At 47.0% G+C, this 22095-nt stretch overlaps 1 protein-coding gene across 5 annotated transcripts in view; it reads left to right on the top strand.

Annotated features, from left to right (window-relative positions):
• The window catches only part of MYO5B (myosin VB), a 520179-nt gene that overhangs the window by 310124 nt on the left and 187960 nt on the right, over positions 1-22095 (top strand). For all 5 annotated transcript variants that reach the window (XM_060236175.1, XM_060236177.1, XM_060236176.1 and 2 more), the window contains exons 13-16: positions 2915-3037; positions 7294-7377; positions 18919-19071; positions 20120-20217. In XM_060236175.1, the coding sequence (XP_060092158.1) occupies positions 2915-3037; positions 7294-7377; positions 18919-19071; positions 20120-20217 (458 nt within the window). The remainder of the gene's footprint in view (positions 1-2914; positions 3038-7293; positions 7378-18918; positions 19072-20119; positions 20218-22095) is intronic.

A 22095-nucleotide genomic window follows, 5' to 3' on the forward strand; every position in this document is an offset into this window, starting at 1 on the left:
AAGATTGCTTTCATAGGGAGATGCTGTCAGCTTACTGCTGAACTATATCTTTTCACTACAATCATAATAATAATATATGCATTGTTAACTTCTTAGGTAATTAATACTTATTTTAACCTAAAAAGTTTCCCCCCCCCCTCACTGCAAACGTTGAGTTTGCTTATATGGGTAGAAGAAGCGGGGGAAAGCTCAACCGGAATAAATTTCTGCATAAATATTTATTTTCTGTTTTCTTATGCAAAGGTGACCTTATTGTTAAAAAAAAAGATTATTAAGCATAACAAAAGATGCAAGAGAACATACTTATAAAAGATAAACATAAAACTTTTGAAAAGGCCCAAGATTTATCTGCAGCCAGTAAAACTGTCCTAGGATTCCATCAAAGATATTCATATATATCCCGTTTTTGGTAGGGAGCCATGCCTGACTGGTAGACAGTATATTTTGCTAAAGTCCCCTATTTCCTTTCCATAGGATCATAGAGTTGGAAGGGACCTCCGGGGTCACCTAGTCCAAATCCCTGCACAATGCAAATTAGGGTTGCCAAGTCCAATCCAAGAAATATCTGGGGACTTTGGAGGTGGAGCCAGGAGACTTTGGGGGTGGAGCCAGGAGACATTGGGGGTGGAGCCAGGAACAAGGGTGTGACAGGCATAATTGAACTCCAAGAGAGTTCTGGCCATCACATTTAAAGGGATAGCACACCTTTTTAAATGTCTTCCTTCTATAGGAAATAATGAAGGATAGGGTCACCTTCTTTTGGGGCTCATAGAATTGGACCCCCTGGTCCAATAGTTTTGAAACTTGGAGGATACTTTGAGGAGAGGCACTAGATACTATTCAGAAAATTTGGTGCCTCTACCTCAAAAAACAGCTCCCCCAGAGCCCTCGAAACCTCCAGATCAATTCCCCATTATACCCTATGAGAATCGATCTCCACATAGGAAATAATGAAGTGCTCAGCAGACGTTTCCCTCCCACCCCGTTTCTGGCAACTCTTAAGCGAGGGATTGGTGTCTCTACTCATGAATTGCTGCCTAAAGTAACACAGACACACCATCCCAAGAGGAAGCCTTTCAATCGGAGACTGAAGCCTCCAGAGGTGGAAAGGCACATGGTCCTCTGGGGGCGTGAAGGAGCCTGGGAAAGCAAAAGAACCACCGCTGGGACCTGGGGATTGGCAAGCCTACCCCTGCCTCTGGGCATACCTGACGTTGGTGCTTTTTTCGTCACACTGGAACCAAGTCTGTATGTACAGATCCAAATTTTTGAATCCTTTCTGCTCAAAACTGGGGAGGAGAGGAAACAGTTATCAGTATAGGCAGGGTTTTTTTGGGGGTAGTCATTTATATATTAGGCCACACACCCCTGACACCAAGCCAGCCGGAACTATGTTCCAGTGCATTCCTGCTCAAAAAAAGCCCTGACTACAGGCATCAGCTAGATCTGTAAATGGGGTAGATAGGCCCAGCTCTGTTCCGCTCTCTGTTTGTAGCCTCTGCTTAAAAAAAAAAAAAATCTGCAAAAAGCAGACAGAGGCTACTAGCTAGTGGCAACCAACCCGGTGGTACACAGAGCATTGTTGTGACTCAGAGTGGCTGCATCTTGTAGTTGTCTTCACCCAGGTACAAAATACGTATGAATTGTGCGGGTTGCAGAGGGTGCACCTGTATGATGATGATGATGAAGATATTGGATTTATATCCCGCCCTCCACTCCGAAGAGTCTCAGAGCGGCTCACTATCTCCTTTACCTTCCTCCCCCACAACAGACACCCTGTGAGGTGGGTGGGGCTGGAGAGGGCTCTCACAGCAGCTGCCCTTTCAAGGACAACCTCTGCCAGAGCTATGGCTGACCCAAGGCCATGCTAGCAGGTGCAAGTGGAGGAGTGGGGAATCAAACCCGGTTCTCCCAGATAAGAGTCCGCACACTTAACCACTACACCAAACTGGCTCTCCATATGCCAGCTGCTGCTTTCCCCCTTTAAAATTCATGGAAGTTGGGACGAGGAAAGAGGTTTGTTCATGCATATGTGCATTCATCACAACTGCTGGGCTGGGCATGCATGTTTCACCTTGGGTTGCCAAGCCCAATTCAAGAAATATCTGGGGACTTTGGGGGTGGATCCAGGAGACATTGAGGGTGGAGCCAGAAGCAAGGTTGTGAGAAGCATAACTGAACTCCAAAGCAATACCTGATCCCCTTGTGTGATGAAGTGTGCTTAAGAGAGCACACGAAAGTTTACGTTCTAAATAAAACTTGGTTGGTCTTAAAAGTGCAACTTGACTCCTGCTTTGTTCAACTGCTTCAGACCAACACGGCTGCCCACTTGGATCTATGAACTCCAAAGAGAGTTCTGGCCACCACATTTAAATGCCTTCCCTCCATTGAAAATAATGAAGGATAGGGGCACCTTCTTTAGGGACTCATAGAATTGGACCCCTTGGTCCGATCTTTTTGAAATTTGGAGGGTACTTTGAGAAGAGACACCGGATGCTATGCTGCAAATTTGGTGCCTCTACCTTAAAAAAAATGGGACCCCCCAGATACCTATGGATCAATTCTCCATTATATCCTATGGAAATCGGTCTCGATAGGGAATAATGGAGCGCCCAGCAGACATTCCCCCCCCTTTCTGATGACCCTGAAGCGGGGGGAGGGCCTCCAAACCGGGGGATCCCCTGCCCTCACCTGGGGATTGGCAACCCTACTTTTACCTGGGCAAGTTTGTGAGAATTGACCATTAAGTAAAATTGCCTGATGCACAGCAAACCTCCAGTGCCAATCCTCATGCAGAACTGCTTTCGCCGCACCAGTTTTAGTCCAGCTAGCAAAGATTTCTCCCACTTTCACAAATCTGCGTCTTTCTGTTGTAACTCCTTCTCCATCCTCTCCTCTCCCTCTTTTTTTAAAGGTCCCAAAGGGAACAGACGAGAACTGGGCACAGAAACTATACGATCGGCATGGGGGCGGCCAGCACTTCCAAAAGCCTCGCATGTCAAACACCTCCTTCATCGTTGTGCATTTTGCGGATAAGGTAAGTAAAGGGGAGGAGACTGGGAAGTGTAATGGGGGAAGTAGCAAGGCATGCCGTTTGATTAATGATTCGACCAACTTGCCCGTGAGCTGAGGATAGCCCTGAGTTAATCCGAGTTGCGTATAGCAGCACTGAGAATTTCTTGACATTCTTTATAAGCACCGGATAATGTACAATTCTGTTAAAAAGACACCTTAAAAGTCAGTTGGGGATGGGGAGCAGAGGGAGAAGGACATCTCCATTCCATGTGTTCCTCATGCTGTCATGGTGAGAAAACAGTGTCTTTTCTTCAGACCAGGTAATAGGCCAGTCGTTTTTCTTGTGGCCCTTCTGCTGTGCTCTCAGCAGCATCTCAACATTCAGAAGCTAAAGCAGGTGACACGTTTATTCAAAATGGTGTAGCATGAACATAAGAGAAGCCATGTTGGATCAGGCCAATGGCCCATCCAGTCCAACACTCTGTGTCACATAAGAGAAGCCATGTTGGATCAGGCCAGTGGCCCATCCAGTCCAACACTCTGTGTCACATAAGAACATAAGAGAAGCCATGTTGGATCAGGCCAATGGCCCATCCAGTCCAACACTCTGTGTCACATAAGAGAAGCCATGTTGGATCAGGCCAGTGGCCCATCCAGTCCAACACTCTGTGTCACATAAGAACATAAGAGAAGCCATGTTGGATCAGGCCAATGGCCCATCCAGTCCAACACTCTGTGTCACATAAGAACATAAGAGAAGCCCTGTTGGATCAGGCCAGTGGCCCCTCCAGTCCAACACTCTGTGTCACATAAGAACATAAGAGAAGCCCTGTTGGATCAGGCCAGTGGCCCCTCCAGTCCAACACTCTGTGTCACATAAGAACATAAGAGAAGCCATGTTGGATCAGGCCAGTGGCCCCTCCAGTCCAACACTCTGTGTCACATAAGAACATAAGAGAAGCCATGTTGGATCAGGCCAGTGGCCCCTCCAGTCCAACACTCTGTGTCACATAAGAACATAAGAGAAGCCATGTTGGATCAGGCCAATGGCCCATCCAGTCCAACACTCTGTGTCACATAAGAACATAAGAGAAGCCCTGTTGGATCAGGCCAGTGGCCCATCCAGTCCAACACTCTGTGTCACACAGTGGCCAATATATGTGTGTGTATATATGTACACACACATATACATACATATATATACACACATACAAACACACACACACACACACATATATATATACTATGGCTAATATATATGTATTTACTTCTGTGTGTGTGTGCATGTGCACTTTATTGTCATATTATTGACCACTTGGAAGGCCCTGCAGGGCAAAATGCATATGATCTTATTGGTCATTTGATATACACTCTGAAACAGCCTGACTCAGTGGCTTTGAACAGGCGACTTTCTCTCGGCCTAGCCTGCTTTGCCTTCCTATGACTCCTTTAAGGGTTACAGGCCCCTAGCTAACCTGTCAAGAACAGCTTGGAGGCTGGAGGGAGGGACCTGTAGCTGTTGCCCATTGCCAGAAGGGCTGTCAAGCCACACCTGGTTAAATGGATCTGTGGAGGAGCTCAAAGGCCAGAAAGATGGGGTGTGCGGGAGTTGAGGAAGAAGAAGAAGAAGAAGAAGAAGAAGAAGAAGAAGAAGAAGAAGAAGAAGAAGAAGAAGATGATGATGATGATGATATTGGATTTATATCCCGCCCTCCACTCAGAGTGGCTCACAATCTCCTCTGCCTTCCTCCCCCACAACAAATACCCTTTGAGATGGGTGGGGCTGAGAGGACTCACAGCAGCTTATTTATTTATATTTATTTATATTAAGATTTATACCCCGCCCTTCTCACCTAGGTGTCTCAGGGCGGCTTACAACACAATAATTAAAACAATTTCAGTTTAAACAATTAAAATACCATTAAACCATAATTTAGTAAAAACAAGATAGAGTAAAAACCGGCGGCCTATAGATACATTTTTTCATCCAGGATATTTTGCATTGTCAGTTAATATCATAGGCCTGCCGGAAGAGGACTGTCTTACAGGCCCTGCGGAATTGCCCTAGATCCCGCAGGGCCCGCACCTCTTCCGGCAGCTGGTTCCACCAATAAGGTGCCGTTATTGAGTAGGCCCGATCCCTGGTGGATTTTAGGCGGGCCTCCTTTGGCCCGGGGACTACCAACAGGTTTTGTGAACCTGAACGTAGTACTCTCTGGGGGACAACCTCTGCCCGAGCTATGGCTGACCCAAGGCCATTCCAGCAGATGCAAGTGGAGGAGTGGGGAATCAAACCCAGCACAATTGTTTATAGAGGGTGGAACAACAAGCAAGGATCTTAACAGCACCTGAAATTCCCTTTATTGGAATGAGAACTCACTGCTGAAAAGGGATATTGTTCTACGAAATGCTGCTTATTGAAGAATTTTGCACCTTGCTTTTCTTCTGCACTGGGGACTCAGAGGAACATATAGAATAACCGCATTGAGAACGATCAGGACAATATTCCTAGCATATCCTGGGCAAACCATGAATTCACAAACTTCCTTCCCTGCTAGCCAAATAGCCTGTGTGGCTTTTAAAACCTTGGCTTACGTGGATGAGGCTCAACACTGTGTAGGATGGCTGAAGATCTGTTTCTTTAAACCAAGGGTGGCCAAACTTGCTCATGTAAGAGCCACGTAGAATAAATGTCAGATGTTCAAGAGCCGCAATATATGAACATCAGATGTTTGAGAGCCCCAAGACATGAACGTCAGATGTTTGAGAGCCGCAAGGCAGAAAGGAAGGGAAGGAAGGAAGGAAAATATAGGGAGAGCGAGAGGTGAAAGGAAAGCAACTTTAAATTTAAATGCCTTTTCCAAGCCAGCCAACTTGTCAGTGGGAAGAGCTGCGAAAAACCACAGGAAGCAATAATACTATCACACTATAAGTGTGTAAATGCGTTCTTGTTCAGTGAGAAATAAAATAAGACAAAGGAACACGTATTGTTTGAAAACCCCCACAAAGTTACTGCATCAGTCTCTCACTGGCAATTGCCTCTTCAAAATAAACTGTAGACATGGGTGGAGTCTTTTGGTGTTCCGTTCGTGATTTAGATGGAGAGAATAAGGAACCGCTTATTAAAGGAATCCTCATGGTTTCGCTTATCAAGTTCTTCAGCCTTTTCTCCCGACGTTAAACAGAGCCACAGTTCTTTTTTCTACAACCCTGATCAACACCTGCTCTCAATAGCTGATATTGAGCCAATAGCAGATGTTGAGAGCATGCATTGATCTGTGTTGTAGAAAAAAGAACTGTTTCTCCGTGTAGCATTCCGGTGCTTTATCACCCTTGCAATTTGATAGTATTGTTGCGTCCGGTGTTTTTTTCGCAACTTGGCAGTAGGGGCTTTGAGATACACACAATATGTGTGAGAGAGCCATATGTGGCTCCCACGCTGCAATTTGTCCACCCTTGCTTTAAACATATGAATATATGAAGCTGCCTTATACTGAATCAGACCCTCGATCCATCAAAGTCAGTCTTGTCTACTCAGACTGGCAGCGGCTCTCCAGGGTCTCCAGCTGAGGTTTTTCCACACCTACTTGCCTGGACCCTTTTTCGTTGGAGATGCTGGGGATTGAACCTGGGACCTTCTGCTTACCAAGCAGATGCTCTACCACTGAGCCACTATGCCTCCCCTTGAACAGCTGAGGTTTTTCACGCCTATTTGCCTGGACCTTTTTAGTTGGAGATGCCGAGGATTGAACCTGGGACCTTCTGCTTACCAAGCAGATGCTCTACCGCTGAGCCACTATGCCTCCCCTTGAACAGCTGAGGTTTTTCATGCCTATTTGCCTAGACCTTTTTAGTTGGAGATGCCGGGGATTGAACCTGGGACCTTCTGCTTACCAAGCAGATGCTCTACCGCTGAGGCACTATGCCTCCCCTTGAACAGCTGAGGTTTTTCACACCTACTTGCCTGGACCCTTTTTAGTTGGAGATGCCAGGGATTGAACCTGGGACCTTCTGCTTACCAAGCAGATGCTCTACCACTGAGCCACCGTCCCTTCTCTGATCATGAATCAAGTGTGCAGTGTTTGGCCTGCCCCAGACCCATATTTTTGAAACTTGCTTAGAAAAAAAGCAATTATGCACGCATGGGAAGGTAATTCTTAGAAGCAATTAAACCGATTGCCCCTTTGGCTGTAGCCTGTGTTAGGACGATCTGTGCTCCAGGCCTTAACCCGTGTTTGTGTTTTATCTTCACTTTTGCTCTCTTGTTGTGTGCCGTAGGTGGAATACCAGTGCGAAGGATTTCTGGAGAAAAACAGAGACACCGTGTATGAAGAACAGATCAATATCCTGAAAGCCAGCAAGGTAAAAAACCCGAGACGCTTTGAAGGATAGACCAGGGGTGTTGAACACATTTGTTACGAGGGCCGGATCTGACATAAATTAGACCTTGTTGGGCTGGCCCATGACAGACCGGGCCGTGTGTGTACCTATTTAAGAGCAGGTAGCAAATATATAAACTTTCTAAAGGACACAGACAAACAAAATTAAAGGTTTCCTTAAAAGAAACTTAAGATAAAACATACTTAAAACATTAGCACTCATTGGTCTTTAATGTGCTTTCTTCGTATTTCTCCCATGGGATCCAGGGAACCAGGCAAAGGAAGTTCTGGCTCTTTCCTTACTTCCCCAGGGGACCAGGAAGGGGAGGAGCCTCAGCCAATAGAAGGAAGAGAGGCTTGGCTCAGTAGCTCAGCTGTGCGATTGAGAGAGCCTGGCAAAGAAAGCAAGCTGTGATGCTGAAGGAAACAAGAGAGGGAGAAGGAAGCAGATGACAACCAGTTGCTCAGGGGCGTTATTTGGCGCCTGGGCTGCATGTTTGACACCCCTGGGATAGACTAAAGTTTGGTGCATTGTGCATTATCATTACTTCTCCCCCTCGACTGTTTGCTAAGGCTGAATTGCAGAGAACAAGCTTCCACTGTTCGTATCTTCAAAGCAGCACTGACTTCCTTTTGCCTACTGTAGTCTTTCAATATAATTTGTCAGAAGACTCCCTGTTGGGGAACGGTGAGGTCTGGGAGAGGTCAGAAGGATCGGGCCTTACTGGAAGTAATCGTTACTTCTCCCCTTGAGGGTTCCAAAGGGAATTAATTTTCTGGCTGTTGCTTTTAATCTAGTAAGAGGGGTGTATCTGTCCTTTCTGCCATTTTTCTCCACATACAACACTCCACTACATCGTACTTACCTTTTCACACCGGGCGTATCTTGTGAACAGTCAGCGACAAAACCTGATTAGCTGTCATCTCTCTGGGTGTTTTCGCACTCACGTTTTACTGGCGCCACGACCATCCTGACGCCGGCGAATCTGCATGGATTTCGCACCAGAAGCGCCGGCGCTCCCAGAAGCGCCGGCTACTTCCGTCGCTAAGCCAGCGCAAACGTTTTCCTGCATCTTTGCGATTTCCGTTTGCGCTGGCTTAGCGACGGAAGTAGCCGGCGCTTCTGGGAGCGCCGGCGCTTCTGGTGCGAAATCCATGCAGATTCGCCGGCGTCAGGAGGGTCGTGGCGCCAGTAAAACGTGAGTGCGAAAACGGCCTCTGTTTTTGAAATATGCAATAAGAGAACTGAGGCTAACTTTGGAGATGAGTGACGTGTGCCTTCTTTGCATTCCGTGGTGAAGTTTGCCCTCGTTGACTACCGTGCACTTGCTTACTTTACCCTCCACAAACTGGTCTGCAGGTTTTAAAGGGCAGCTGCTGTGAGAGCCCTCTCCAGCCCCACCCACCTCACAGGGTGTCTGTTGTGGGGGAGGAAGGGAAAGGAGATTGTGAGCCGCTCTGAGACTCTTCGGAGGGCGGGATATAAATCCAATATCATCTTCTTCTTCTTTAATCATGATTCACTCTGAACTTTGGCAGAATCATTCCACCTTTCTGAAGGAGGCTCCAAAGGCCAACCACATATAAATGTGAATTTTTTTTTGTGTGGGGGGCCTGTTAGCCAGCACCCATGCCGCTGTAAGGACCGAGTGACGCACACCCTCCCATCGTTCTTAGAACTCTGAATTCTTCCTTGATTTTCAGGAAGCAGGCCTGACAGCTCAAACTAGCCTGATATCATCAAAGCTTGAAAGCTGAGGGTTGACCTCAGTCAGAACTTGGATGGGAGACTCCCGAGGAAATCTAGGGGCTGCTCTGCAGACGAAGGCAACCGCAAACCACCTCTGCTCATCCCTTGCCTTGAATTCAGTTTTTCTTCTTTAGCATGGAAAAAGTGATTTAAAGCTAAGGTCAGCCTTCTTTGCAGCAGTAGAGCAAGAACTTTTGTCCTGTTTCATTGGCTTCTTTGCCCGAATTATCTTTTCTGTCTTTGTTCCCGGAGCGGAGGGGGGGAACTAAGCAGCCCCAGCTAAAGCTTTTCTTCTCCATTTCAGCTGTAGGCTTCGGTAGCTTCAGATTTGTAATCTGGGCCAGCGCAACTCACTGGAGCAGCAAAAGGGAGTCTGTGGGGTTTTTTTTACTTTTTTTAAACTTTATTTTTGCTATCCTCCTGGAGCCACTCACTCCAGAGGCTGTGTGCTGTCATCCCTCAGAGTGACCCCCACATACACACACACATTGCAGAAGGCTTGAGAGCCAGTTTGATGTAGTGGTTAAGTGTGCGGACTCTTATCTGGGAGAACCGGGTTTGATTCCCCACTCCTCCACTTGCAGCTGCTGGAATGGCCTTGGGTCAGCCATGGCTCTCGTAGGAGTTGTCCTTGAAAGGGCAGCTTAGTGTACTGGTAAAGTGTGTGGACTCTTATCCGGGAGGACCGGGTTTGATTCCCCACTCTTCCACTTGCAGCTGCTGGAATGGCCTTGGGTCAGCCGTAGCTCTCGCAGGAGTTGTCCTTGAAAGGGCAGCTGCTGTGAGAGCCCTCTCAGCTCCACCTACCTCTCAGGGTGTCTGTTGTGGGGAGAGAAGCTATAGGAGATTGTAAGCTGCTCTGAGTCTCTGATTCAGAGGGAAGGGCAGGGTATAAATCTGCAGCCTTCTTCTTTTGTTGAACTCGCTTGTCGTCACCAAAATAGAATCTTGCTCAGAATATCACTCGCCCGCACACACGCACGTTTGTGTTCCTTGTTCAGCTTCGGGCTCTTTTTTTTTTTTTAAACTCTCTTTGCTTCTTCGCCTCCTTCCCCCATCTGAATCCCCTAACAATGGAGTGAAATTAACCTGCCATTTAAACGGCTGTTATCTGTCCTGTGCAGTCTGCTCCGTGCCCCAGTCTCTTTGGAGACGCTTCTCTTTCTGCTGTGTTCCCGCCTGCTCTGCGTCTGGATGATTCTGTAGGAGCCCTCTGAGGACTTTCACCCTGGAGTGTTTCTCTTGGCAAAAACAAGGGAGAGAGATAAACAAGGCCCTAACGGGAGGGAAAGAGGTGAAGAGCACCCCTGGGGAGGGATCGGCACTCGGCTTATGCTCGCTCGGCTTGTCCTTTCCCTCCCAGCCTGTTCAGAAGTAGGAAAGGAGCTAGGTATTGTCTGCAACTCACACGGGGCATTCAGGGCCGGCACTGCTTCTGAACTGCTGAGCTGGGCACTTTTCTTTCCCTTTGTGTGTGCCCAGGAATGCCTGATTGCAATGACAGTCAAGATGGGCTTAAATGCTGCTGGGGGGGGGGGAGAATTAAAAGGCTTAATACCACCAGGAAGATCACCCGGTTTTACCCTGAATAGCTGCGAAAGTAAAGCTTATTAGAAACGGCAATTAATTGTTCGGCGCCTGACACGGGCCGATGAAACATTCGGCTCTTTCATGCTATTTTAAAGAGCTGGGTGGCAAGGTCGTCTGGTAAAAAGGATTTCCAGGGGGTGTTTCCTAGAGATACACATGATAGTTGGAGAGCCAGTTTGGTGTAGTGGTTAAGTGCGTGGACTCTTATCTGGGAGAACTGGGTTTGATTCCCCACTCCTCCACTTGCACCAGCTGGAATGGCCTTGGGTCAGCCATAGCTCTCGAGGGAGTTGTCCTTGAAAGGGCAGCTGCTATAAGAGCTCTCTCAGCCCCTCCTACCTCACAGGGTGTCTGCTGCGGCGGGTGGTGCGGGGTGCGGGGGAGGTAAAGAAGATTGTGACTGCTCTGAGACTCTGAGATTCAGAGTACAGGGCAGGATAGAAATCCAATATCATCGTCGTCATCTTCTTGTTCTTCAATAGTTCTTTCAGAAATGAGATTTCAGTAATTCGGGAACGAAGGTGAAGGCAGGCAACAGGGAAACATGCAGCAGCGCACGGAGAGCCCAATGCAAGTCACGTGTGTGCTGTTGTAGGGATCTATTGGCTAGCAACCGTGCCAGCAGAGGAACCGAGTGATCTGTTGCCTTCTTTGCTCCTGTAACCGCAACCTTTTTGCGTTTGGTTGTTGTAGTAGACTTTCAAATAAATCAATAGGATCAATTCTAAATCTGGGAGCTGTTAAATCAAAAATATCTAATAATTGTGCAGCGAGCAGCTGCTGTGAACGTGTGGGGACGGTGATAGCCTGAAACATGTGGTGACGTTGCCAATACCAGAGGTATTTGCAAGTAACGGTGATCATCCTGCCATGCAGTTATATGACCGCCACACAGTAAAGTTTTTCAGTGCCTATGGCAGGGGTGTCGAACTCATTTGTTGTGGGGGCCGGATCTGACCTAAATGAGACCTTGTCGGGCCAGGCCGGGCCATGTCGAGCTTGGCCAGGTGTGTACATATTTAAGATTAGGTAGCAGAGGTACAAACTTTTTAAACGACACAGACAAACATGACTAAAAAAAAAAACACCTTAAAATAAAACATGCTTAAAACATTAGCAGTTGTTGGTCTTAAAGGTGCTTTCTTTGTATTTCTCCCATGGGACCCAGGGAACTAACTGGGCAAAGGAAGCTCTGGCTCTTTCCCTCCTTCCCCAGGGGACCAGTAGAGGGAGGAGTCTCAACCAATGGAGAAAATTGAGGTTTTGCTCTGTAGCTCCTGTGCAATTGAGCAAGCCTTGCAAAGCAAGCTGAGATGCAGAAGGATGCAAGAAAGAAGGAGAAGGAAGCAGACAAGAACCAGTTGCTTGGGGGCCTGATAGGAGCCCTCCGGGGGCCTGATTCGGCTCCCGGGCCGCATGTTTGATACCCCTGGCCTATGGTGTGGGCTTTTTCATCATTATGTTTCTGCCCTGTCTAGCATACCAGAGAGGAAAAAAATGATCCCTTAGCCTACTGAACAAGCCAATCTCTGCTGTGTATTCATGCTGTCTGCCCATCTTTCTTTCCCTTTAAGTCTTCCAAATGTATTTCATTTCCGAATCCCTGACCTCTCCCTCTCCACTCCTGACTTTTGCACCTGAGTATACTCAAAGCCAGTGGCAATCTCACACCTCTGAAATTCATCCCCCAGATATAGTCAGGCAGGCCATGATGGAACTGGAGTTTCAGGGCCAAGCGCCCCATCCCGTGTCAGCACGGAAATGAATCCCAGAGAGCCACTTTCCAACCTTTTGCCATGTTCTTGCTTTGAAAATTACGCATAAGGTAGACGCTTGACGTTGGTCAAAGGTCAGCGCTGTCCGCATCTCAGAACAGCTGTGCACATGCAAGAAGCATCTGGCAAAGCTTTTGGGGGAAAGTCTTTGCACTTGACATCTCACGTTTGTGTCCAGTAGTTCTAGTATTATGGGATAACGACCAGGGCCGGCCCTGCAGCTAGGCATACTAGGTGATTGCCTAGGGTGTTGGCCTTCTGGGGGTGCCAAATTGGACACACACACCCATGTGACTCAGTGACATTATCAGTGCGGGGGTGGGTGCCAGAAGTTAGCTTTGCCTAGGGTGCCAGACAGTCTAGAAGATATTGGATTTATATCCCGCCCTCCACTCAGAAGAGTCTCAGAGCGGCTCACAATCTCCTTTACCTTCCTCCCCCACAACAGACACCCTGCGAGGTGGGTGGGGCTGGAGAGGGCTCTCACAGCAGCTGCCCTTTCAAGGACAACCTCTGCCAGAGCTATGGCTGACCCAAGGCCATTCCAGCAGGTGCAAGTGGAGGAGTGGGGAATCGAACCCGGTTCTCCCAGATAAGAGTCCGCACACTTAACCACTACACCAAACTGGCTCTAGGGCCGGCCCTGATAACAACAGGTTATTTGGCAGTATGCTAGAGTCTTTTTTTTTTTCAAAAGGGGATATAGAAATGGCGGAACGGGGCTAGCCACAAAGATCTTTGCATTTACAATTAACCGGTTTGCAAGTATGTACCTTTTCAGCGGTTTCAGACATATCTGCTTAAGTGATATTAGGAAAAGGAGCAATAAACATATCCTCCCTTCTCAGGAGCAAGGAATTCCTGATCTTCTCAACGCTCACTTTAACATACAGCCAGCTAGGTGACAGTTTTTTCAGAACATTCTCAGCCCCACCTACCTCACGAGATGCCTGTTGTGGAGGGAGGAAGGGAAGGCAATTGTAAGCCATTCCAAGACTCCTTTGGATAGTGAAAGGCAGGATATAAATCCAATTCCTCCTCCTCCTCCTTCCTCTTCTTGAACTTTTATTTAGACAGAACTAATCTAAACTATCTTGGATGGTTGCAGATTGTGGTAAGAGGAGTGCAGCCTGCTCCTTCTTTGTTGCATGTGAGAGAAGAGAGTGTGAGATGGCAGAATGGAAGGAAGTTGTTTGGTTAAGTTGTAGTGGTTAAGTGCGTGGGCTCTTATCTGGGAGAACCGGGTTTGATTCCCCACTCCTCCACTTGCAGCTGCTGGAATGGCCTTGGGTCAGCCATAGCTTTCACAGGAGTTGTCCTTGAAAGGGTAGCTGCTGTAAGAGCTCTCTCAGCCCCATCTACCTCACAGGGTGTCTGTTGTGGGGGAAGGGGGGAGGTAAAGGAGATTGTGACTGCTCTGATATTCTTCAATTCAGAGTATAGGGATATAAATCCAATATCATCATCATCTTCTTCTTCTTCTTTTCCTCTAATCTATCCATCTGCATCAAAAGATACAGTGACAGCAGAATAAACAGGAAGAAAACCCTGCCCATCTCACTGACTTGTTTGCAGTCCTCCCTTGGAGGCTCAGGTGTGAGACAGCATCTAGGCTGTGGGTGTCAAACATGCAGCCCAGGGGCCGAATCAGGACCCTGGAGGGCTTCTATCAGGCCCCTGAGCAACTAGCTCTTCTCTGCTTCCTTCTCCCTCTCTATTGCCTCCTTCTTCATAACAGTTTGCTTTGCAAGGCTTGCTCAATTGCACAGGAGCTACAGAGCAAAACCTCGGTTTTCTCCATTGGCTGAGACTCCTCTCCCTCCTTGTTCCCTGGGGAGGGAGGGAAAGAGCCAGAGCTTCCTTTGCCCAGTTCCCTGGGTCCCATCGGAGAAATACAAAGAAAGCACCTTTAAGACCAAGAAGTGTTAATGTTTTAGGAATGTTTTATTTTAAGATTTTTTAAAAAAAAAATCTGTAGTCGTGTTTGTAGTCATATCTCTGCTAGCTAATCTTAAATAGGTATACACATGGCCTGGCCCGGCATGGCTTGGCCCAACCCAACATGGCCTGGCCCAACAAAGTCTCATTTATGTCAGATCCGGCCCTCATAACAAATGAGTTCGACACCCCTGATCTAAGCCTTCTCTTCTAACATGTTCCAAGGCATATTGGTCTATACACTGCCCTCCGCCCAGTTTTTTTCCCTCAGCTTCCTGACTCTGGTCATTGGCTGCACTGCTCTTGGCTTTATTCACACTGTGAATGAACCTCCGCTATGTGTCTCTGGCCCTGATTTTAGGATCCAGGACAGGAGTAGCCAAAATGTGGCTCAGGAGCCACATGTGGCTCTTTCAAACATATTGTGTGTCTCTCAAAGCCCCCACTGCCTTGTTGGCTGGCTTGGAGAAGGCATTTGTCTCTTTAAATCGCTTCTCCAAGCTGAGCTCACCAGTGGCTTGAAGAAGGCATTTAAAGTTAAAGTTGCTTCCTTTCTACCTCCCCCTCTGCCCTTCCTCCCCTCATCTACCTCCCTCCCTTCCTCCCCCATGGCTCTCAAGCATCTGACATTCGTGCGTTGCGGCTCTCAAACATCTGAAGTTTGTACTGTGGCTCTTACATTAAGCAAGTTTGGGCACCCCTGGTCCTGGGTTTTTGGCTTCTAAGAACTATATAGAAGCTCCACAACCCAACATCTGAACCATCATTGCAGGCCTTGACAGATATGAAATAAGGCAGCAGTTGGTTGACACATTATTCGTTTCTCCTGACATACTGAGCTTGCTGTAGAACCAGGGAAGAGTGATCCAAAGGTGCTGGCTTATAACGGAGAGGTTTGCCGTAAGCAGGGAGCCAGGCAAAAGAATCTCGTAGGCAAATGAGATTAAAATAAAACCTCAGGGAGCATAAAACTAATGCACAGTCTCGTGTCAAACCAGATGATTATAAAATGCAAACAGTTTCTTTCCTCAGTGGGCTTTTGACAGACATGCAAACAAGGTTAAGCCAATTAATCTCCAGGAACCGCTGATGAGACATCACAAACGCCGTCTTAATAAAGGCAATCCTTGAAGGGGAAATGCTTCCTTTAATTGCCTGTTGTTTTTAAGTGTGCGTCTTTGGCCAGTGTTTCAAACTGGGGCAAACAGAAATGCTGTGAGGCAGAAAGCGTGTGAGGAAGTTGCCGTGAGAGTTCTAGAAAGTTCTGCTGTGTGGTTCCTGCGTTCTGAAGTTTCCCTTCTCGTGTTTGTCCCCTGATTGTTTTTCAGGCATTTCCAAGAGTGCCGTAATTGCTGTGGTAGCTTCTCGTCAAAGCCCTGTCATAAAATGCATACACGAGAGAGAAAAGGGTTAGATCTCATTATGGTGGTTTTCCAAAGCACTTTCGTTGTATAGAAGGCTTAATTAGATGTGACATTGGGGATTCAGTGGGCTGAGGACACAGGCATTTTCAAGTTTCAAGTTTATTTCGATTTATATCCCGCCCTTCCCACCGAAGTGGCTCAGGGCGGCTCACAGCACATAAAATCTAACATAAAATTTTAAATTTAAAACATCTTACACAGTTAAAACAGTAAAATAAAACATATAACAGCGGTCTATTTAAAACTACACTCAGTTTCCAATGCCAGTTAGTTATAAGCCAGCCGGAAGAGGGCTGGAATTTTACTTTTTTAAGGGGCGGGGCTCAGTGGTAGAGCATCCGCTTGGCATGCAAAAAGTCCCAGGTTCAATCCCTGGCATCTCCAATTAAAGGGACCAGGTAGAAGGTAATACAGATTGACTGACTGACATGAGGATTTGACATACAGCTGTCTTCCCTTTCGCATCCTTTTAAAAAATGGTGGTGGCGGTTTTGGGGTGTGTGGGTATATTTTGTTTGTTTGTGTGACTGCATCTGGAAGGCATGTTCTCTGGTGACTGACCTCTACAGGGGGCCTGGAGGATATTCAGAGAGGTGGCTGACTAAAGCCTGCCCTTGTTCTCCTGACTGCTGGTATTCTGAGGAAGTCTCCCATTCAAGGACTTGCCAGAGTTGACCCTGCTTAGCTTCCAAGGACTGATGAGATTGGACTTGCCTAGGCTAGCCAAGTGAGGACAATCCTTGGGGCAGCCATGTAGTGTAAGTCATTGCCATTGCCTCAGTCTTGCAAGTGATGTTTGCCCAGGGTATGTGACTTGCCCTTCTTGTCAGCCATCCAGGGAATCGGCTTGGCCATTGAGTGATACAGAATGCTGATTTAGATTGGTTTGATCCACCATAAGAACCTAAGAGAAGCCAGGCTGGATCAGGCCAATGGCTCATCCAGTCCAACACTCTGTGTCACATAAGAACATAAGAGAAGCCATCTTGGATCAGGCCAATGGCCCATCCAGTCCAACACTCTGTGTCACATAAGAACATAAGAGAAGCCATCTTGGATCAGGCCAATGGCCCATCCAGTCCAACACTTTGTGTCACACAGTGGCCAAAAAAACCCAAGTGCCATCAAGAGGTCCACCAGTGGGACTAGAAGCCCTCCCACTCTGCCCCCCCCTCCAAGCACCAAGAGCATCACTGCCCCACACACAGAGTTCCAACAAGAAGCTGTGGCTAATAGCCACTGACGGACCTCTGCTCCATATCCTTATCCATTCCCCTCTTGAAGCTGGCTATGCTTGTAGCCACTACCACCTCCTGTGGCAGTGAATTCCACATGTTAATCACCCTTTGGGTGAAGAAGTACTTCCTTTTTTTAGTTCTAACCCGACTGCTCAGCAATTTCATTGAATGCCCACGAGTTCTCGTACTGTGAGAAAGGGAGAAAAGTACTTCTTTCTCTACCTTCTCTACCCCATGCATAATCTTTTAAACCTCTATCATGTCACCCCTCAGTTGATGTTTCTCCAAGCTAAAGAGCCACAAGCACTTTAACCTTTCTTCATAGGGAACATGTTCCAACCCTTTAAGCATTCTAGTTGCCCTTTTCTGCACTTTTTCCAATGCTATAATATCTTTTTTGAGGTGTGGTGACCAGAATTGTACCAGTACTCAGAGCACACCATGATTCCTCTTTTTTTTTTCCATCCGTCATTATATTAAGTTTTCTATAGCTGTACCTTCCTAAAAAGTGGTTATGTCTGGAGCCAGTTTGGTGTAGTGGTTAAGTATGCAGACTCTTGTCTGAGAGAACCGGGTTTGATTCTCCACTCCTCCACTTGCACCTGCTGGAATGGCCTTGGGTCAGCCATAGCTCTGGCAGGAGTTGTCCTTGAAAGGGCAGCTGCTGTGAGAGCCCTTTCAGCCCCACCCACCTCACAGGGTGTGCGTTGTGAGGGGAGAAGATATGGGAGATTGTAAGCCGCTCTGAGTCTCTGATTCAGAGAGAAGGGCGGGGTATAAATCTGCAGTCTTCTTCTACGTTAAAAGAGTCCCTGGACAGCAGCAGATCTTCATCAGGAAAGACCCCCAGCAAAGATAGCATTTAATGTCCTCATTTCATTTGCTGCAGTACTTTTTACATGGAGCAAAATGTTGTTTTCAGGGATCATTTTATAGAAAAGGAGGTGCTGGAGCTCATTAGCACAACTACTTTGCATAACTCCTTTGCATATGTCAGACACCCCCAGAAGGTGAACTAAATTATATCAGCTCAGCATCTATTTGAAATGCTTCTTTATAATTGTCATAATAAAACCTTACTCCCATCATACTTTAAAAAATGACTTTCTCCTATGTGATCACAGTGGCATGAGGAAGATTTTCATCTGTCTGCTTTATATGTTTTGGTTATTTCCTCGTTCTTTGTTGGGGGAAAGTATTAGAAAAGTTGTCAGATATTTTTTTAAAAGGTAAAGGTAATCCCCTGTGCAAGCACCAGTCATTTCCAACTTTGGGGTGACGTTGCTTTCACAACGTTTTCACGGCAGACTTTTTACGGGGTGGTTTGCCACTGCCTTCCCCAGTCATCTACACTTTCCTCCTAGCAAGCTGAGTACTCATATTACCGACCCCGGAAGGATGGAAGGCTGAGTCAACCTTCAGCCGGCTACCTGAACCCAGTTTCCGCTGGGATCGAACTCGGGTCATGAGCAGAGAGTTCAGACTGCAGTACTGCAGCTTTACCCCTCTGTGCCACGGGGCTCTCTGCTTGTCAAATCTTAGAGTTCAGCAAAATTCTCACCGGGGGGGGGGGGGTGAACAATGGAGCTCAGAAGCAAGTACTTGGGAGGGGGGGAGAGAAATAGAAATAGAGCACAATACATTTAGAGGTTCCGGAGCTCCGCTCCTGTGTGCGCCTGCCCCAAACGAAGCCCTTTGTTTTAATCCTCTTTTACAGAGTGGCTTTTTGCTCTGTGATGGAGATCCCTACCTTGCCTGCCCTGACAAGAGCTTTTAAATGCCCACACAGCCTTTCTCTTTTCCTTCCAGTACCCGATGGTGGCCGACTTGTTCCACGACGGGAAGGATGCAAAGGCAGGGGCCCCAGGCGGGAAGGCACCTTCCTCGAAGGTCAACATTCGCTCCGCCCGCCCGACTGTGAAAGCTGCCAACAAGGAGCATAAGAAGACGGTGGGGCACCAGGTAAGACATTGCAATTGGACCGGTTTTCAGATCCCATTCGTGAACAGTGTGTTGTGGTGTGACAGTTCATGGCCAGTTATATATATCTCCTCCTTCCCCCCACCAGTTTATCAACGAGGGTGTTCAGGTCAGAAATTCCAGAGTCTGAGAGTCAGTTTGGTGTAGTGGTTAAGTGCGCGGACTCTTATCTGGGAGAACCAGGTTTGATTCCCCACTCCTCCATTTGGCAGCTGCTGGAACGGCCTTGGGTCAGCCATAGCTCTAATAGAGAGCCAGTTTGGTGTGGTGGTTAATTGTGTGGACTCTTATCTGGGAGAACCGGGTTTGATTCCCCACTCCTCCACTTACAGCTGCTGGAACGGCCTTGGGTCAGCCATAGCACTCCTAGGAGTTGTTCTTGAAAGGGCAGCTGCTGTGAGAGCTCTCTCAGCCCCACCTACCTCCATTTCGTAAGGCCTGCAAGATGAAGCTGTTCCACCCGGCTTATAGTTGAGGCAGCTGGCTTCCTATTGTTCCATCATTTTGCCTCCCTTGTGGGTACATTGTGCCCTTGTGGTGACATTGTACCTTATCGCAGGGCTATCACCATCACTTAAATGTGGGCTTATAACTGGCTACTTGACATTCTGTGCCTTTTTCGCTGACGGTGCATTTTATTTATTGGTTATTGTTTTTACCATTTAAATTTAATGTGGTATTTTAACTCTGTTTTATAGCTTTGTATTATTATTATATGTTGTGATCCGCCTTGACCCCGGTTATGGGAGAAGGCGGAATAGAAGCCCACGGAAGGAAGGAAGGAAGGAAGGAAGGAAGGAAGAAAGAAAGAAAGAAAGAAAGAAAGAAAGAAAGAAAGAAAGAAAGAAAGAAAGAAAGAAAGAAAGAAAGAAAGAAAGAAAGAAAGAAAGAAAGAAAGAAAGAAAGAAAGAGTGTCTGTTGTGGGGGAAGGAGATAAAGGAGATTGTGAGCCTGGAAACAGGCGAATAGCCAGTTTGGGGTTTTAAAACTATTTAAAAGTGTGGGGTTTTAATACGATTTTCTCTTCCAGTTCCGTAACTCCTTGCATCTGCTCATGGAGACCCTGAATGCCACTACTCCACATTACGTACGGTGCATCAAGCCCAATGATGAGAAACTTCCCTTCAGGTAAGCATTGCTTTTGGGTGAGGCGTTGACAGTCTATTGAAACATCTGTAGTGGTGTTGGGGTCTTTTTTTTTAAAAAAACAAACCCTCGAATCCCTCCTATGCGCTGTGAAATATTTGCAGTTTGGATGTCCCTTTGTGGTTTTTTTAAAAATCCTTATCCGATGCCTTTGCTGAAATTCGCCGTGCCTGTTTATGAAACAGGAACTCGAGTCGGTGAGAACACTGAAAAGGTGGTGCTGATCAGAACAGACTGAACGAGACTAAATCGAGTCCTGTTCCAATTTGATGTGATACAAAACAAGAAAACAGAGATTGTGCAAGTCCCACTCAAGTATAAACAGGGGTGGGATTCTATCAGGAGCTCCTTTGCATATTAGGCCACACCCCTTGATGTAACCAATCCTCCAAGAACTTACAAAAAAGAACCTTGTAAGCTTTTGGAGGATTGGCTACATCAGAGGGGTGCGGCCTAATATGCAAAGGAGCTCCTGATAGAATTCCACCCCTGAGTAAAAATAACATGTAGGTGTATTATAACAATTGTAAGATTGTACCACAATACAATCACAGCCCATAAATGAAGAAATACAACTTCTCTTGAACAAAAAGAGAGACCAGCTTCCACAGTGGAGACAAGGATCTCTGAGCCCAACTTGCTGTTAGAATATCAGCAGTTTCATGTCTTCTACAAGAGCTCTGTCGGTCTCTTAGGGTCTCAGACAACTTCAAGTGCTGGGGTGTCAAACTCATTTGTTATGAGGGCCAGATCATGTTGGGTTATGCCGAGCCATGTCAGGCTGGGCCATGTGTGTACTTATTTAAGGTTAGGTAGCAGAGATATAAACTTTATAAAGCACACAAATACAATTAAATATATATAAAACTTAAACATGCTTCAAACATTAGCACTTGTTGGTCTTAAAGGTGCTTTCTTTGTATTTCTCCCATGGGATCCAGGGAACTGGGCAAAGGAAGCTCTGGCTCTTTCCTTCTTTACCCAGGGGACCAGGAGGGGGAGGAGCCTCAGCCAATAGAAGGAAAGAGAGGCTTGGCTCAGTAGCTTTGCTGTGTAATTGAGAAAGCCTGGCAAAGCAAGCTCTCCATCCTTCCCTTCCACCCCAAGGGAGGAGCCTCAGCCAAAGGAGAAAACAGAGGTTTTGCTTTGTAGCTCCTGTGTGATTGAGCAAACCTTGCGAAGCAAGCTGTGATGCAGAAGAAAGCAAGAGAAAGGGAGAAGGAAGCAGATGACAGCCGTTTGCTCGGAGGCCTGATAGGAGCCCTCCAGGGGCCTGATTCAGCCCCCAGACTGCATGTTTGACACTCTTGTTCTAGTGGAACCACAGGGCCTCCAGCAAGTGACAAAGAGCAAATGCTTCACCAATAATTTTAGACTTGTTCTACAATGCTTCGCCAAATGCTTCACCAGGACAGAGCTCCTGAAGAAGACACAACCCTGCTGATATTCAGACAGCAAGCTGGGGTCAGGGGTCCTTTTCTCCACTGGGGGAAGTTGGTCTTTTGTTCAAGAGAACATAAGAATATAAGAAAAGCCATGGCAACGAAGCTGGGTCAGAGAGGTCTAGGAAGAGAAGTCCTGTAAGGAAACATCAAAAAACTTGGGTACAACTGAGCTTGGAAGAGAGGAGATGGAAGAGGAACATGGTATCACTCTTCAAGTACCTTCAGGGTGTTGCACAAAAGTGAAAAAAGACCTGTTCTCCTCTGTCCCAGAGGACAATACTAGTGGGCTTCTATGCAGGATGGGAGATTTTAAGTTGAATGTTAGGAGATATTTCCTAACAGCAGGTATGACTTTAACAGTGGCCCAGAGGCGGGGGCACAGACAGTCCTTTGCTAAAGTTCTTCAAGGGCTAGA

The sequence above is a fragment of the Heteronotia binoei genome, chromosome 4, assembly GCF_032191835.1.
Source record: "Heteronotia binoei isolate CCM8104 ecotype False Entrance Well chromosome 4, APGP_CSIRO_Hbin_v1, whole genome shotgun sequence".
In the NCBI taxonomy this organism is placed as follows: Eukaryota; Metazoa; Chordata; class Lepidosauria; order Squamata; family Gekkonidae; genus Heteronotia; species Heteronotia binoei.